This window comes from Stegostoma tigrinum, chromosome 10 (assembly GCF_030684315.1).
Source record: "Stegostoma tigrinum isolate sSteTig4 chromosome 10, sSteTig4.hap1, whole genome shotgun sequence".
In the NCBI taxonomy this organism is placed as follows: Eukaryota; Metazoa; Chordata; class Chondrichthyes; order Orectolobiformes; family Stegostomatidae; genus Stegostoma; species Stegostoma tigrinum.
In genome coordinates, this window is record NC_081363.1 from 39,909,512 (window position 1) to 39,926,699 (window position 17,188).

General features: G+C 39.8%; 1 protein-coding gene across 2 annotated transcripts in view; it reads right to left on the reverse strand.

Moving 5' to 3' along the window:
• Nucleotides 1-17,188, reverse strand: part of LOC125455489 (exocyst complex component 3-like) — a 128,482-nt gene that overhangs the window by 18,571 nt on the left and 92,723 nt on the right. For both annotated transcript variants that reach the window (XM_059649121.1, XM_059649122.1), the window contains 5 exons: nucleotides 11,855-12,458; nucleotides 8,503-8,623; nucleotides 6,354-6,434; nucleotides 2,214-2,314; nucleotides 407-611 (listed from right to left, as the gene is read on the reverse strand). In XM_059649121.1, the coding sequence (XP_059505104.1) occupies nucleotides 407-611; nucleotides 2,214-2,314; nucleotides 6,354-6,434; nucleotides 8,503-8,623; nucleotides 11,855-12,458 (1,112 nt within the window). The remainder of the gene's footprint in view (nucleotides 1-406; nucleotides 612-2,213; nucleotides 2,315-6,353; nucleotides 6,435-8,502; nucleotides 8,624-11,854; nucleotides 12,459-17,188) is intronic.

Consider the following 17,188-nt stretch of genomic DNA (forward strand, 5'->3'; position numbering starts at 1 on the left):
TTTTAAATAAGGCTTTAGTTTTTCTTCTTATTAATAAAACATGTGGCAGTTTAAGAATCAACGACAGAGTTGGTTGATGCATAGGACTTTCACTGAAATCCACGTTCAGGAGTTGGGAGAGATGCAACTCAAAGGCACCATCACTGGTAGAAGTGAGTAATTGCAATTTGAAAAGCAGTTTTGGGGACGGGTGGGAGTGCAGGTTGATATTAGCAGTCATTTCAGGCCACTAAAGAAGTTAAGTTACAGACAGGCTGAATTGTGTATTAAACTGCCCAAGATTTCCTCCTAGTGGCTTGATGAAAAATCGACTGACATCAAAACACAGTTAACAGTGGATCAGATCTATTACAATTACAATACCTGTGAAATTGATCTGACAATGTAAAAAATATTTATAACATACCTTGACATTGCAGGAGATTTTTTCTACAAGCTCATCACATTCCTTGGTTTGCGCTTTTGTAAGTACAGCCAAACATTTTCTAAAATCATCAGTATTGTTGTCTGATAGTTCTGACAGAAAACAACTGAAGTGAATGCAACTTGCTATAATCTCCAACTTTTCTCTACAGGACAAATTCTTGGACTTCTTGATATGTTCTGGATAACTTCAAGGACAAAAATAACAGGAATATATTAATTCTAGGAATATAAACAGTAAAGAGCACCATTATTCAGACCAAATATTATTTGAGTAACAAAGACATTCCAGATTTCCCATTATAGTTGAAGAAACATGCCCATGTGTGCCTGAATTCCTGCTATCACTGGCAGGAAGGGCTCCATAATATTATTCGCCAGAAGTCTGAGAGCGAGTTGTTGGTAAAGAGTGGAAGATTTGTTGATATAATGAAATATGTCTTACTGTAGAGATATATAGGAACTGTTAAAAAACATGAATGGAAACTAGTGAAAAATAATTTAAAACTCTCCATAGTAATGCTTTAGTACAATTGTACATTTTGAGAAATGAACATAAAATAAATGTAGGACTTCAGCTGGCATCATAGACTCACGAAATTATTTTTGAGTGTTTTGTGAGTTTCAGAGCGGTTCTGATGAAGAGTCATCTAGACTCAAATGTTAGCTTGCTCTCTCTCCATGGATGTTGTCTGACCCACTGTGATCTCCAGCATTTGTTGTTTTAAGTACAGCTTCCAGAATCTGCAGTTACTTTCCCCGAACTTATGATTAAAGAAGATTGGGTTTATATGGTAGATATTAATTAGATTATCTTGTTATTTATCTCTTCTCATCATTATTTTTTGTTTGAGTTATAAACTTAGTGTCTAAGATCTGTTAGGTACAAAGTCTGGGTTAGGAACAATTGGACAATTTTGAGGGTGATTTATTTTTACTTCACTTTATTTTGTTCTGCAAATTCAATGATACTGGGGCTGATTTGGTTTGACTGACTATTTCTGTTGTTACACAATGTCATTGATTGGTTGAGAATGTTGTGGATTTCATCAGCAGCTATGATGGAATTTGTCACAGCTGTCAAAATGTGAAGAGAGTTTTCAAAGCAGGTTGCAGGATGTGAATTGGCCCGAAGACTCCTCACCCTGATGGAATCTCTTAATAAAAATATTTCTTGTCTTCAGCTTTGTAGTTGCAGAGCATCAAGAAAGAGCCAAATAATCATAACATTGAACTAGCACAGTGTGAGAGAGGTATGAGTTTGACTGAGCATCTTCCTCATATGCCATCTGATGATTTAACTATGAGAAAGCCAAGTTTAAAATAAAAAGATGTTGGGCAGAATTTTACAAGGGTGTGTGGACTGCTCCACCCCTTGTAGGAAAATCAAACAATTTTCCTTAAAATTTTATTTTCTTCTGTGCAAACCTCCAATCTGCACGTCAATGCTGAGAACAGTGTCAGAACACTGGCATGCATGGATGCTCAGAGGCAGCTGTATGGCCAGACTAATTACTGCAGAACATAATACCTATTACAGCTTGGTAATGCTAGAATCAGTTGAGCGTTAACAAGCTTATTATCCCTTAATTAATTACTTAGATATAGTGGGTGGGTGAGATTTTAGCATCTGTCCACCCTCCATATCAGGGGTGAACTCAATGTTGGATGGGAAAATAGTGGGCTGGTAACTGCCCTATGTTATGTGTCCTCCCCTCAAATGCTGAAATCCCACTACACAGAGGCATGTAACATCCAGACTATGGTTTCAGGTACAGCAATAATCTTACCTCAGTAAGAAATCAATGAGTTGGGCAGCACAAACACTTTGAATTTTCAATGTTATTGCTTCACTAATCTGTTGGGCTTTTTCTATGAAATAGTTCATTTCCTGTATGTGTAACAAAAAGGAATTATAAAAGCGAAAGCATAGAGTTATCGAGTCATAGAGTTGTACAACAGGGAAACAAACCCTTCGGTCCAACTCACCCATACCAACCAGATATCCTAAATTAATCTAGTCCCATTTGCCAGCACTTGGCCCATATACCTCTAAACTCTTCCTATTCATGTACCCATCTGGATGCCTTCTAAATGTTGTGATTCTACCAGTTTCTCCAGCAGCTCATTCCATACACGCTACAACTTCTGCATGAAAAGGTTTCCCCTCAGGTCCGTTTTAAATATTTCCCCTCTCACCTTAAACCTATGCCCTCTAAGTTTTGACTCCCACGCCCTGGGGATAAAAGATCTTAGCTATTCACCCTGTCCCTGCCCCTCATGATTTTATAAACTTCTATGAGGTCAACCCCTCAGTCTCCTATGCTCCAGGAAAATAGCCCCAGCCTTTCCCTATAGCACAAACCCTCCAAACCCAGGAACATTCTTTTCTGCACCTTCTCAAATTTTGCTTTTGGATGACAGTATTCTGTTACACGATATGGTAAATTATCAATGTGTCACATAGTAGTTGGGTCCTCTGTTGAAGTTGAAATTTGTTCCAGTCTGCTTTGACTGGATTCTGAAAGATCACCCTGTGGGGCATCGAGTTTATGAACCCCTCCCCTGCACCACAACTGCATGCTGTGAGCTCTCACATGTTATGTATTGATGCAGTGTATCAATAACCCTCTGAAAGATGGGAACTAACGGAAAATATGCCATCCATTTCAAATGACTTCATTCTTGTAATGCAGAAAATACAGGAGCCAATTAATACATAGCAAGATTCCACATTGAATTAATATAATGAATTGAACACTCAAATAATTCCTTTCACTGATGTTGGTTGAAGGATAAATATTGTTCAGATGTTGACTATTTGAAGAGATAGTAAGAACTGCAGATGCTGGAGTGAGAGGTAACAAAGTGTGGAGCTGGAGTAACACAGCAGGCCAGGCAACATCAGAGGAGCAGGAAAGTTGACATCTCAGGTCAGGACCCTTCTTCAAAAATGGGGAGGGGGAAGGGAGCTCAGAAACAAATGGAAAGAGGAGGGGTGGGGCTGGGGAAGATAGCTGGGATGGTGATAGGTGAGTGCAGGTAGGTGGTAGGAGGGACTGGCGGTGAGGCGGGAGGGGCCTGAAGAAGGGTCCTGACTGAAAATGTCAACTTGACTATTTTAAGGATATTTTATGCTTGACAAATGTATTTACTTTTTTTTGTGGATTTGAATCATGAAATAGATAAATCATGTAGTGTGTCTGGATTTCCAAATGGAATTTGACAAGGTTAGATGGAAAGGTACGAGTTCAGAGAGTTTGGGTGAGGTAATATATTAGCACAGGCACATGCAAAAGCAAAGAGTGGATATAAAAGGGCACTACCATGTTGACAGGCTGTGGCCCAAGGATCAGTACAGGGGCCTCAGATTTTTACAATCTACAATCTATTTACAATCTACGTTGATGACTTTGATGGATAAAAAGAGGGTGTAAAAGAAGCCTGTTGGTAACACAAGAAGAAGCATAACCATAAAGAGTGTGGAAGACACAGAGGTAACAGTTTAAGTGAGTGTGCAACAAGTGTTATATAGATTATATTGAAGTCTTCAGCAAATCTTTTTCTGGCATATTGATGAATACAGTGATTAAAAGTAATTGTAAGGTAAATTAAATTGGTTGGCTATGCTAAGAACAAAACAAATGCATTAATTTGGGCACAATTTTTCCACCTCTGGAGGTCACAACACAGGAGTCCATAAGAGAAAATAACTGGGAGCAAAAACAGAAGTTGCTGGAAAAGCTCAGCAAGTCTGGCAGAATCTGTGAAGAAAAATCACGAGTTAAAGTTTCAAAACGTGAACTCTGATTTTTTTCTTCACAGATGCTGCCAGACCTGTGGAGCTTATCCAGCAACTTCTGTTTTTGTTCCTGATTTACAGCATCCACTGTCCTTTTGGAAAATAATTGGCTGAGCTAACCCTGGAGAAAACTCATCTCGTTCTTCCTGGCTCAATGAGTAAATGCAGGATGAGATGGCCGAATAGCTTTTCTCACCCTGCCAGCAATTAAGGCCCTCACACAATCAACTTAGGTCTACTTAAAGGCCTTAATCTACCTTGGTAGGTGAGAAAGATGGCTTGTTTCTGGTGACCTGCCTGCCAAATTAAGGAGGTAGACAGCCTCCAATTGTCCAATCTGGAGGCAATGATGCACATGGATGCCCTTAGAGAGCCACAAAATGTCTTTGACATACTCCTCCTGACCATGCTTCTTTCCTGAACTCCTCTCTGTGACAAGGAGATACAAATGACTGCGTTTTGCAGCTGACCGTCCCAGGAAGTATTCCTTGATCAGTGAATATCACGACCCTGATTCGCTTACAGCTTCTGGTGACAGGGTCAGCAGTGTCAAGGCCTGTGGTAAGGTGGGAAACTCACCCTCACTTACCTACCAGCCGGCTTTTAATGTGACAATTGGCAGGTGATACCGTGATATCTCACTGGTAGGCAGGGGAGGAGGGGTGTGGTGGCATGTTAGTCCCCACCTAACACTCTTCTAAAAATTGGAATATTTGCATCCCATGAATTTTATAAATGTTTTAATTGTCCTACATACAAAACTCAATTCTGTTCATGGCAAAGTGTTCACTAAAATGTTACTTAACAAATGGATTTAGTAATAATTAATGAAAGTTTCAATTTATGAAAAATATAGGAGTGAATTCAGATCTAGAGTCAGGTAATACGGTGAAATTTTGAGCAGAAACTAGATCCAATGCCTTACTTTTACCCACACCTTAACAATTTGAAGTGTATCTAGAGTGGCAGGAACCCTGCCAGATATACTTTCAATGCAGTCTGTGGACGTATTCTGCAGAAAGTATGTACAGAAGTCTAACTTATAGGCTTCATAACGAAAAAATAAAATGAAATTCTGTTACAGAGGAATTGGTATACTTTTGATTCATGGGCTACCACGATGAAACAAAAACTATCTTCCTTCTTCAGTTCTCCTGTCCTGTTGAAACCTTTCAGAGAGGAAGGGTTCTTCTCTAGTACTGCATTAAGGACTTCTGAATCTGACAATAATGCCACAGCTCATCCTTTAGGATTTGGAATGAAGTCATAGAGGGGCCAAAATTAAGCAATAAACGAGAATTTTTAACTACCAGAATTGCTGGTGGTGAAATGGATGTATCACAATTTCTACCCTATAATTCCTACCTTGTATGAACTAAATATTTTTAGTAGAGACCCTGCATTTTCATGCCATAAGGCTGTGTTTAATTTATTTGTCGAGCAAAAACATATAAGCTGAGTTAACATGCTAGTCAGAGGTAGTGTGTTACATTCCCACTCCAAACACTAACAACTTATCATTGAAAGTTTAAGTAGAATTTGGGTACTGAAGACTTGAGTTCTGCATACTTGAACAAGCATAAAATGCCTAATTTGTAAATGTTCATACCATTGCAAAGGCATTCATTCAGCCTTTAGTGCAGACTTAGGATGTCACTTGTGTTAAAAAGGCCATAGTTATGAGAAGGTATGTCCGTGAGTTCTTCTCAAACCACAGATAGTTATTTGGCATAACTGATTGGCTAGTTACACTACTTCAGAAGGCAGGTAAGAATCACCCATGTTTCAATCCAAACAAATAGAGTTGTAACTGGGCCTTGTGTTTCAAACTGTTGACAAATATGGCAGTTAACTTTGCTATATCTACAAAACCAGCCTTTAGTACTGGATAACTAAGGAATGCATTACACTTACATTGAATATCTATGTTGTAATAGGAATTTAAACAATGTAAACCAGCGGAAATGGACATGGAACATTGGGATTTATGTTTAAATCAGATAATGTTTATATTACATATCCAGTTAGAATTAACATCATTATTCAAGTAATTACCAAAAAGGTACAAAATATAGAATAACATTTCTTGATAGACACATTCACTGTGAATAACTGAATGTATATATACCTGTTTGATTTTAGCTGGCAGCTGTGACCATGTCACGCCTTCCATTTTGAGAGTTCTTGATAGCCTTACTTTGATTTCTGACTGAAAATAAATGAGTACTTCTTTCAGCCAAACTAAAAAGTGAATAGTTCTGATAGCCTATACATTTAAGTTTCAAAATTCATACAGAAAACTTCAGGCAGCAGATTTCATCTGCTGTTCATATTTGGGTGACAAAAAGTAGTGGTAAGAACTGTAAGCTAACTAAAGAAAATCAGTCACTTCTAGATGGATTCAGAGAAATTTCTCCAACAGATGTATCAAGATGAAAGAACCTTCAATTGAGATGACTATTTACAGCAAAGTGCCCTAAGCAGGATTTCCACATTGCACAGTCTAAAGCATTAGAGTGGATCGTGACTGATTCATTATTTAACTCCAATCTCATGTTGGAGTTTCCAGGATTAATATTTCTCAACATGTCCTCAGTCATATTTCTATTTATGTAGGGAAACGCTCACTACTGGTTAGGAAGAGGGAAAGAAAATGGAATGTCTTCAGCTGCTTCATGGCCTGCGTCATTGCCAAAGTTTTCATATTAGCAATCAAGAGGCTTAACATGGCTGCACTTATAACATTTACTTCAATCCTCCTTCTACTAATAAAATGGTTGTTGTGTCACAAAACTCCATTTCCCCACGTTCTCTTACTGAATCATGCTATATATCTGTTAACTGCTACCTTTTTATCATTCAGCATTGCTGAAGTAATAATAATGGAAACTGATGCCAATTGCTCACTGAAGCATCTTCAGAAAAACGGGCAATTCTTAACTCTTGTATTAAGTGTTGCCTTAGCTCATAGTTAATTGGATAAAAACAAACTAATTACAGACCTTAAAGGAACAGATATATTATTTCATAACTTCCTTTTTAACGGCTAAGCATGAATAAATTCTATCATGGATAGTGACCAATGCCACAGGGGATCCTTAAAATGGAAGACATTCTTATTTCAAAGACATAGTTAATAAATCTACAACAGACCACATCTTACACATTGATTGAAAATGTGGAAATGGAAAATTTCCATTCCTGTGTTTTGAATACATTGAGCACTTTGTAACTCTCAAAGCAGCATAGAAAAGGGATTTCCAATTAATTACATTCCCTTTATTCTATTTCCTAATTAATTGGAAATCCCTTTTCTATGCTGCTTTGAGAGTTACAAAGTGCTCAATGTATTCAAAGCACAGGAATGGAAATTTTCCATTTCCACATTTTCAATCAATGTGTAAGATGTGGTCTGTTGTAGGTTTATTGACTATGCCTGTTAAGAACATAAAGACACGAGAACCAGGATCAAGAATAGGCAATTCAGCCCCTTGAGCCTACTCCGTCATTTAATATGACTCTTGTGTGATCTCATCTTAGCTTCAACTCCACTTTCCTTACCACTCACCAAATCCTTTTAGCCGGATACCGATTAAAAATCTATCTAACTCCTCAACTTTATTCAGCCTCCCGACATGCGCCACATTCTGGGGTAGCAAATTCCACAGATTCACAATACTTTGAACAAAGGAATTTCTCCTTAACTCTGTTTTAAGTTGGCCACTCATTAGCCTAAAACTATGACCTCTTCTTCCAGATTTCCCCACCAGGAGAAACATACTCTTCCTATGTCTTTCATTGGTCTGTTTTTAAATAGGAAATTATTTGCTGAGGCAGTGCATAAGGTTCAACAGCATTTACATCTAAGGATTTACTTAATTATCAAAGCAAGAGTATAATATTATCATTTAGAGGCTCTCAATATAGAAGAATCATATCACTTATCTCTGAAGTTAAATAAATAATTAAGCAGCTTTGTGCGCTCTGAATGACACCACTTATGACTATAAATATATGTACATGTAAGTTTTGATCACATATAAGAGAAAATACCAATAGTTACAGTGTGAAATTTTAAATTCATGTATGATGAATGTGATGTATAATGTTTGGCTCATTATGCTTTTAAATTATAAGTGGGTCACACTCACTTAAATGTGGAAAATAAATCTAACATTTCCACATTTCAGAGAACACAAAGGTAATAAATTCTGCAATGAGGAGAATAGTTATTATACCGTGATGTCTCTAACTAGATTTCTTTCTTTTGGCTTTACCTGCACTGTGCTAATCAACTTCTCTGAAGTGTTGTACAACAATCTGGCTTCCACAAAGGGATCTAATAATGATGCTTTCAGAATTATATCTTGAATTTTAGGATGGCCCATGAATTCTTCACTGAAAGATAAAAATGAACAGATGGCATAATGCATAGGTAAGGGCTTTTCTACCCCATTCATTCAAGAAAATGGTTTTGAAACACTTTTACATCTTATTTGGGGAGAATTTCTCATCGTTCTCAAATCCCAAAAGTCATTCATCATTTCCTGTTTGGAAATGGCAGCAGAAAAGCTCTCCCTACGACTGTTCTAGGAAGTTCATTAATGTAGTTTTTATGGTGTCAAAGCGATTGAAAACTCATTCACCTACCAAATTACAATTATACACCTAGTATCTAAAATTGGTTTCTCCAATTCCTTATAATGCTCATCATTGAACTGTTACATTTTCATTGATAAGGTTCCTGTGATACTGTTTCTTGACGAAGTTATGCGAGGAGTCAGAGAAAATGAGTTAGATTCTTAATGAGTACTTTGCGTCGGTATTCACTGAGGAGAGAGACATGACAGATGTTGAGGTTGGGGATGGATGCTTGATTACTCTCGGTCAAGTCAGCATAAGGAGGGGGGAGGTGTTGGGTATTTGAAAAGACATTAGGGTGGACAAGTCCCCAGGTCCGGATGGGATCTATCCCAGGTTACTGAGGGAAGCGAGAGAGGAAATAGCTGGGGCCTTAACAGACATCTTTACAGCATCCTTGATCACGGGTGAAGTCCCGGAGGACTGGAAAATTGCTAGTGTTGTCCTCTTGTTTAAGAAGGGTAGCAAGGATAATCCTGGAAATTATAGACTGGTGACCCTGACGTCAGTGGTGGGGAAGCTGCTGGAGAAGATACTGAGGGATAGGATCGATTTACATTTGGAAGAAAATGGGCTTATTAGTGATAGGCAGCATGGTTTAGTGCAGGGAAGGTCATGTCTTACCAACTTGATAGAATTCTTTGAGGAAGTGACAAAGTCAATAGATGAGGGAAGGGCTGTAGATGGATACATGGACTTCAGTAAGGCACTTGATAAGGTTCCCCATGGCAGGCTGATGGAGAAAGTGAAGTCACACGGGGTCCAGGGTGTACTAGCTAGATGGATAAAAAAAACTGGCTGGGCAACAGGAGGCAGAGGGTAGTAGTGGAAGGGAGTTTCTCAAAATGGAGAACTGTGACCAGTGGTGATCCACAGGGATCTGTGTTGGGACCACTGTTGTTTGTGATATACATAAATGATTTGGAGGAAGGTATAGATAGTCTGATTAGCAAGTCTGCAAATGACACTAAGATTGATGGAGTAGCAGATAGTGAATGGGATTGTTGGAGAGTGCAGCAGAATATAGATAGATTGGAGAGTTGGATAGAGAAATGGCAGATGGAGTTCAATCCAGGCAAATGTGAGGTGATGCATTTTGGAAAATCCAGTTCAAGAGGGAACTATATGGTAAATGGAAAAGCCCTGGGAAAACTGATACACAGAGAGTTCTGGGCATTCAGGTCCATTGTACCCTGAAGGTGTCAATGCAGGTCGATAGACTGGTCAAGGAGGCATACGGCTTGCTTTCATTCATCGGACAGGGTATTGAGTACAAGAGTTGGCAGGTCATGTTACAGTTGTATAGGACGTTGGTTCAGCCATATCTGGAATACTGTGTACATTTCTGGTCACCAAATTCCCAAAAGGATGTGGATGCTTTGGAGAGGGTGCAGAGGAGGTTCACCAGGATGTTGCCTGGTATGGAGGGCTGTAGCTATGAAGAGAGATTGAGTAGATTAGGATTATTTATTTAGAAAGACGGAGGTTGAGAGTGGACCTGATTGAGGTCTACAAAATCATGACAGGTATAGACAGGGTGGATAGCCAGAAGCTTTTTCCCAGAGTAGGGGACTCAGTTAGTAGGGGTCACAATTTCAAAGTGAGAGGGGAGAAGTTTAAGGGAGATATGCTTGGAAAGTTCTTTACGCAGAGGGTGGTGAGTATCTGGAATGCGTTGCCAGCGGAGGTGGTAGAGGCAGGCATAGCAGGATCATTTAAGATGTATCTAGACAGATACATGAATGGGCAGGGAGCAGAGGGATACAGATCCTTGGAAAATAGGCCACAGGTTTAGATATCTGGATCGGTGCAGGCTTGGAGAACCAAAGGGCCTGTTCCTGTGCTATAATTTTCTTTGTTCTTTGTTCATGTATTTCTATGCTAAAGGTGTTAGAAGTGTTGTGACCGATGTGTTCAGTTGGAAAGTATGAAGAAAATAAATGTTCAGTTCGGCATCATTAACACATTCACAGTGGGGGTAGATGCATGAAATCCATTAACTACTTTACTTTCCGCATGTTTCACAAACCTGCTGAGCTAAAGTGAAAAAAAATGTCCACAAAACGAATAAAACTGGGAAAAGCACATAGCAGTTTTCAGGTACACCAGCTGAGTCAGATCAGTATGCATTATTTCCAAGTTTTACTATTTTTGCTTCAGTGAAGCATTTAATTAAATGCAAGAAGGCAAGCCAATGTTTCAGATAGCAACCCATGTTGAAATATGGTGAAGGTAGGAGACTTAAAGTATTGTTCAAGCATGACCTTGCTCAGACATGCAGTCACTTGCTTGTATATATCAGCTGATCCTTAATAGGTTCTCAACAGAAAATCAGAAATCACTTCCTTTAAATGGGCCCAAGAGAAAGAGAAATTCAATGGCTCCTGTTCAATCTCTCCAAATATTTCTGTACATGTGGTAATCTCAGGGTCAAATGGCTGAAATGCTTGCCCTCAATAATGTCCATTTTCAGGTCTACCTTGTTGTTTAGTCCTCTGATAAATTAGTCCTCTAATCAATTAGAGAAGTAATTGTGAGTTCCAGCAGGAAGTTGTGCTCATAATGAGCAAGTTTCAGACATAAGGGTAGATTGATAAAGTCCCAAATCTTTGGCCAGATGATCTAAATATAGTCTCCTGCTGCAAGAACAGTATCATATAATTACATCTTAGCTTTGTTGATTATCTCTACCCAAGAGGACAAAATGATACTGTGACAGGCAATCCTTGCAGATGTAATTAGCTGCGTACCAATAGAAAAAGGTAAACTTCTACATTTTGCTACTATTAAATACATTTATGGTAAACTTATGCTAGTGTTATCATTTGCTTTTAAAACGTTGTAGGGTGCAAACAGATCATTAGTGTAGGCAGTTCTTGGAAAGTGAATAATAATACGAGTATCAATGTTATTTATATTTTTGCTGCTTAAATCTATAAAATTTTATATTGAACAAGATTCTCAAAACTCATGAAAGGGGTGGCTTACCTTTTATATTTATGAGTGACCCACGTTAAAATGTGGAATAAATCTTCAATGTCCAGATCTGCTTGGAAAATTTCATTTAGGTGATGAAAAATACAAGTATGATAAGTTTTTGCAAATATTTTAAAGACCTCATTTTGGTTTGAGAAAGACAATAAATTGGTTAACACGATCTTCTGCAGGTTTGTTACATGTTCTTTTACATAATTTTCAGCACCGTTTTTTAGGAATAGTGGAATTTGATTTTGCACCAACAGTTCCACTATTTCGCAGAAACCTTGTTTCCATGCTTTTGGCCTTTCAGGTTCAAAGTTCTCTGTTTCCAGTTTCTCTTTCCATTGCCCCATACTGTCACCTTCCAGCTTAACTACACGATACACCAACAAAATAAATTCCTCCTGCTCTGGTAGCAATGACTCACTAAATGATGACATATTGCTTTTCAATTCTTCCAAAAGACTGTCCACATCCAACATCATGTGCTGTTTTGGATTTGTTTGTGTGTTATTTACTGTGGGCATCTTCAGCAAACTGTATCCATATTGATCAAGCCAAGAATTCACTTCTTTGAACCTCTGATCCAGCATTAATTTTTGAACTTCTGTAACTTAGGAAAGAAAGTTAAATCAAATCAAACAGGTAATTTTTTTTTCAAAAAGATGGAACAAGTACAGTCTGATTATATTATTTAATTCTAATTATTTAGAGACCTGATATTTCTACCTTTAATTCTATTTGAAAAATAGATTCAGTAAATCTGATAAAATTTGGAATAATGAAATTTAATTTAATAAATAATATTGCCAATTTTCTTTCCTACACTTCTGAAGACATTTACATAGAGCTGCCAGATTTTCTCAGGAGCAACTTCTTTTTCACGAAGTGTTCTGGTGATCCAATAGTTTTCTCCAAATTGTTCAAATGACAGGATTTTCACTCACTGAAGCCCTTTCATTATTCCCTTTGCAACTGCACTACCTCTCTCACTTTATGCAATTGCATTAAAATAATCTGATTATATAATTTACAATTATAATACCTAAAATGAGCAAAACATAATGCAAGCAGAAGCAATTATGCCAGTTTACTAACACATTTTCCACTCTTTAAATTATTACATGTAAATTAAAATGTTGGCACATGACTTCCCACCTCCAACAGTGGCCCTCCTAGATTTCTGCCTTTAGTTGTGTTACATATCAATCATCATGGACCCCCTGCTTTCCCATGGCTTTTCAATGTGCGCCAGTTTGCCTTTTGAAGATCTGGTCATCCTATGTTTACTCCAGTAATGGTAAGATCACAAAGGTGCCTCTCTAATAAGCTCTACCTCACTTAACTAGAAATTATTCAAAGGTGGGCCTGGACATCATGTGGCAACATGTGACATGCTTTTTGTCACATCTGAATAAGGTTGGCTTTCCGCTGAACATCACTGGGTCACGATCAGGAGCAGAATTCTTGACTTTACTCCCCTTTTCATCACAATCCAAGATTTCTAACAGCCAATTTTGAGTCAGATTTAGAGTAGCTAACTCAGAACAGAGAATGGGTAAAATTTTTCCTCCCTTGGTGCAGCATGAGTAACACTGAGAACGACAGGAAAGTGTGGAGAATGAAAAAAAAAGTTTCTGTGTCAAGAAATGTTTTTCTGATTGTTTTCCCATTCAAGCCTTAAATAGCAATTTCAGAATATTCAGCAATAAATACCTTATTTCTAAATATTTACATCTGATTAAAGCCAAAACTCACCTTATTTCTACACGACTTCCAATTGTCCTCTCATCCACCAAGAAACTACATGGTCCAAATTGCTGACATGTAAATCAGAGTAGATAGATGGCAGCTCACCAAAAGCTTGTTCTACCCATCATGTAACACATTCTTCCCACAATTCCTCTGCATGTTCCTTGGCCACCATCCTCCCTCAGTCTTTTGTCCACACAAGTTGCCATCCATCGGCACCAACCTCACAACTCAGCATGCTTGCTCTTGGACCAAATTAACCAACCCTTCAACCTTATGAGCTCAAACACCTACAACCTGCATGTTTATGTGAGATCACTTTATGCGAAGACCCACATGCAAATTCATGCATTTACACAGTGTTGTGATTGTAATGAGGTCAGCCAGGTGGACCACATAGAACATGAGTTCCCTGATTGGGGCTGTTAATATGATCTAATCAGGGAGCCCTGGCGAACAGATAAAAACAGAATTGTCATGCTCTGTTCACTTTAAAAGCTGGTTCTGAAGGAGCTGGATCAGTGTCAAGGACACCACACATGTAAATAAAAGGTAACTCAAGGACAGGATACTGGCCTCTGTGGAGTTATGTCAGCGGCAACGAGAGAAAAGCATGCTCCTGAAGAAATTCACTTGCAATAGTCACCTTTGAGTTGGGATAAGCATTTCTGGCATCATGCTGTAATTTCAGAAGCTTGACCCATTTGGTCCTGCCATTGAAGACTGGGCCCAGTATGTGGAAACAATGCATTTTTTGGGGCAAATGACATTATGGCAGATAAAAAGCAAAGAGTAATTCTCCTGACAACTTGTGGGCCCACAATTTTTTTTTAGTGATTAGGAGTCTAACTTTCCCTGAGGTATCAGCTGCTAAAGCCTTTCAAGAATTGACAGATTTAGTTAAGGAATATTCCTACCCAAGCATCTTCTCAGCGCATTCTCAGATGCTATCGGTTTTACTCAGCAATTTTAGAACTAGGAGATCCATATCGGGATTTTTGATGAGGTTATGATGACGGGCAGAGACATGCATCTTTGATTTAACCTTTAATGGGATGCTGAGAGACCATTCGGTATGTGGGATTAATGGTGTAACCATGCAAAAGCATCTACTGACTGAAACCCACTCCATGTTTAGATATTCCTGCTCCTTCATGTTTCTGAATATTGCTACTTTCCTCAAAAGAGCCACAATAAATGTGGGTGTGTCTTATTCAGCCAGCAACTGAACACGCACTTGCTTCAGCAAGGCCAGGATTGTAGTCAGCTAGGTTTGAACCTGCGTGGGGGGGACCACTTGGCCACAACTGCACATTCGGTCCATCCCGTCTCTTGCATTGGATGTCATTGGCAAATATCCCTGTTGTGAAGGCACAGAAGAAAATCCCAGCAATTCTGCCTGGTGAAGAAGGAAGTTTCTGGCAGCAGCTGGATACAGCTCCATGCCAGCCTAGGGTCTCCCGACAGGTGAGGAGCAGGCCCTGGGGCTGATTCCCCTGGCCCGGATGCGCAGGTTGGGTCGACGCCCCAGATACATGGGTAGACCCAGGTGCCTGAAGGAGCAGAAGCATCAGCGAAAGGGACAAGAAGAGGGCCCCAAAGACTAATGACCACTGGCAGCATCTGGAACAGGGGAACAGGAGGTATGGAACCCCCACATCCTCAGGCCCATGGCTACAGCTTGGATGAGGCAGTCGCAATTGTGGCAGCGTAAAGACCCATAACCAAGGATTCTCATAAGTGTTGGTCACAGATAATGGGCGATCATTTAACAACAGGGAATTTGAGTATTTCCCAAAATTGAATGATATTTGACATACAAGGACAGCTCCATCCATCATCCAATCATCTGGCAGAAAGAGCAGTCCAAATGTTGAAGGCAAGCTTGAAGAAACTGCCTACAGCTTCACTAGATGCCAAATTGTCCCTGTCCCTGATTATAAGACCACCCCTCATGCAACTGCAGGATAGCTCCAGCAGAGTTGCTCATAGGGAAGATTCTCCACACCAGGTTAAATCTGATCCTCCTCGATTTGGGTGGTGGTGCTGGGGTGGGGTGGGGAGGGATGACAGTATCAGGAATGCCAATGCCAGACAGAAGATGCTGCTAAGCATGAGCGACAGTTTACTTCAGGGTACAAAGTTTGGTGTAGGAATCACAGGAATAGCCCTGCTTGGGTAAGAGGCATGGTTGATGCAAGGTCAGGTCCAGTGAAGTATAAAGTTTGGGTCGGCGCGATTATCCTGAACAAGTACGTGGACCATATGAAAGCCGCAAACGGTGCGGGAGCAAAATGTGCCCAGTTCTTTGAAAGCTTTTACAACTGTTCCAGAACCTGTGGGTTCTCCCTCTCCGTCATGTCGAAGATACCTTGGAATCTGAGATAGACACAGTTGATGTCACCACACTGAGGCCTTTGCCGCCTTAAGAAGAGAATGAATTCTTCCGAGACACACGGACCACAAGAGGTGAGCTACTGTGTTACATGCCGCCCATATCAGAGGCAGAGTTGGAGGAAAATGACCAGGAGTTAAAATGTCCCAGGAAGAGCTACAAAATAAACCAGCCTATATCCTCAAACTCAGAGAGGGAGGGATGTAGTGACTGTAAAAAGGTCAGCCAGGTGGACCTCATAACCAACAGATAAGGAGTACCAGATATCCTGTTCACTCTGAGAGCTGGCTCTGAGGGAGGTGGGTCAGTGTCAAGGAATCCCCATGTGTAAAGAAAGGGTAACTTGGATAAATCCTCTGTGCAGTTATTTCACACAGGGTGCATCTTATGGCTTTTACGTTGCTATTTTAGTACTCACATACCCTGTAATTACTTAGAGACTTTGTGGCAAAGTTCAGCAATCATGAGAATGATAATAAGCAATAATCCTAGTTAGTAGGCCTTTCACCACTGACTAGCAAGGACTTCATCTCGATGTCCGGGACTTGGTTGTAAAATGGGACATTTTGGTCTTGATGTTGAAAACAGTCTCACTGGCCATCTCATGCAATTTTCCCAAATTTCTCACCATAACCCAAGTGGATCGGGAAGTTTCTGCCCTCTGTGTGGCTCACATTGTTTCAATACCACCGGGCCTTTAGCATTCAGTCACAGGCTGCCAGCCTCTTTTGCTTGCAGTGCTTTTTAGCACACAGGTTTCTCAGTGCTCAGTTACAGATCCTGGACTCACGTGACTTGCATTGTTCTTTAGCACACAGGGAGAGGTAGACATCTTGTCACAGTTCACAGCACTGAGTCAAGCTGCTGAATTTTTGCTGTATAACACTCTGCTATGTCAAAGCCTCTCTGCAAAATATGCCGGCAGCTCACATAACAAATTCAATTTTAATTCAAGAAAGTCAAGGTGGAGCTGTCCATTGCGGGGTGAAGGAAGACCACAGTCAGTTGGGGGCACTGCCACAATTGGTCAAGGGGTTTGCCTGATTCCAGCCCAGGGGGTTGACTGAAGTCAGTCCGGTGCTTGGTCCTACCAGGCTGCAGGAATGTACGTCCTTGCAGAGGATTGGACCACAGTCAGTCCTGCAGGTCAAATGGAAGCAGTCCATTGAGTACATTAGGTCAGTCATGGCTCTGTG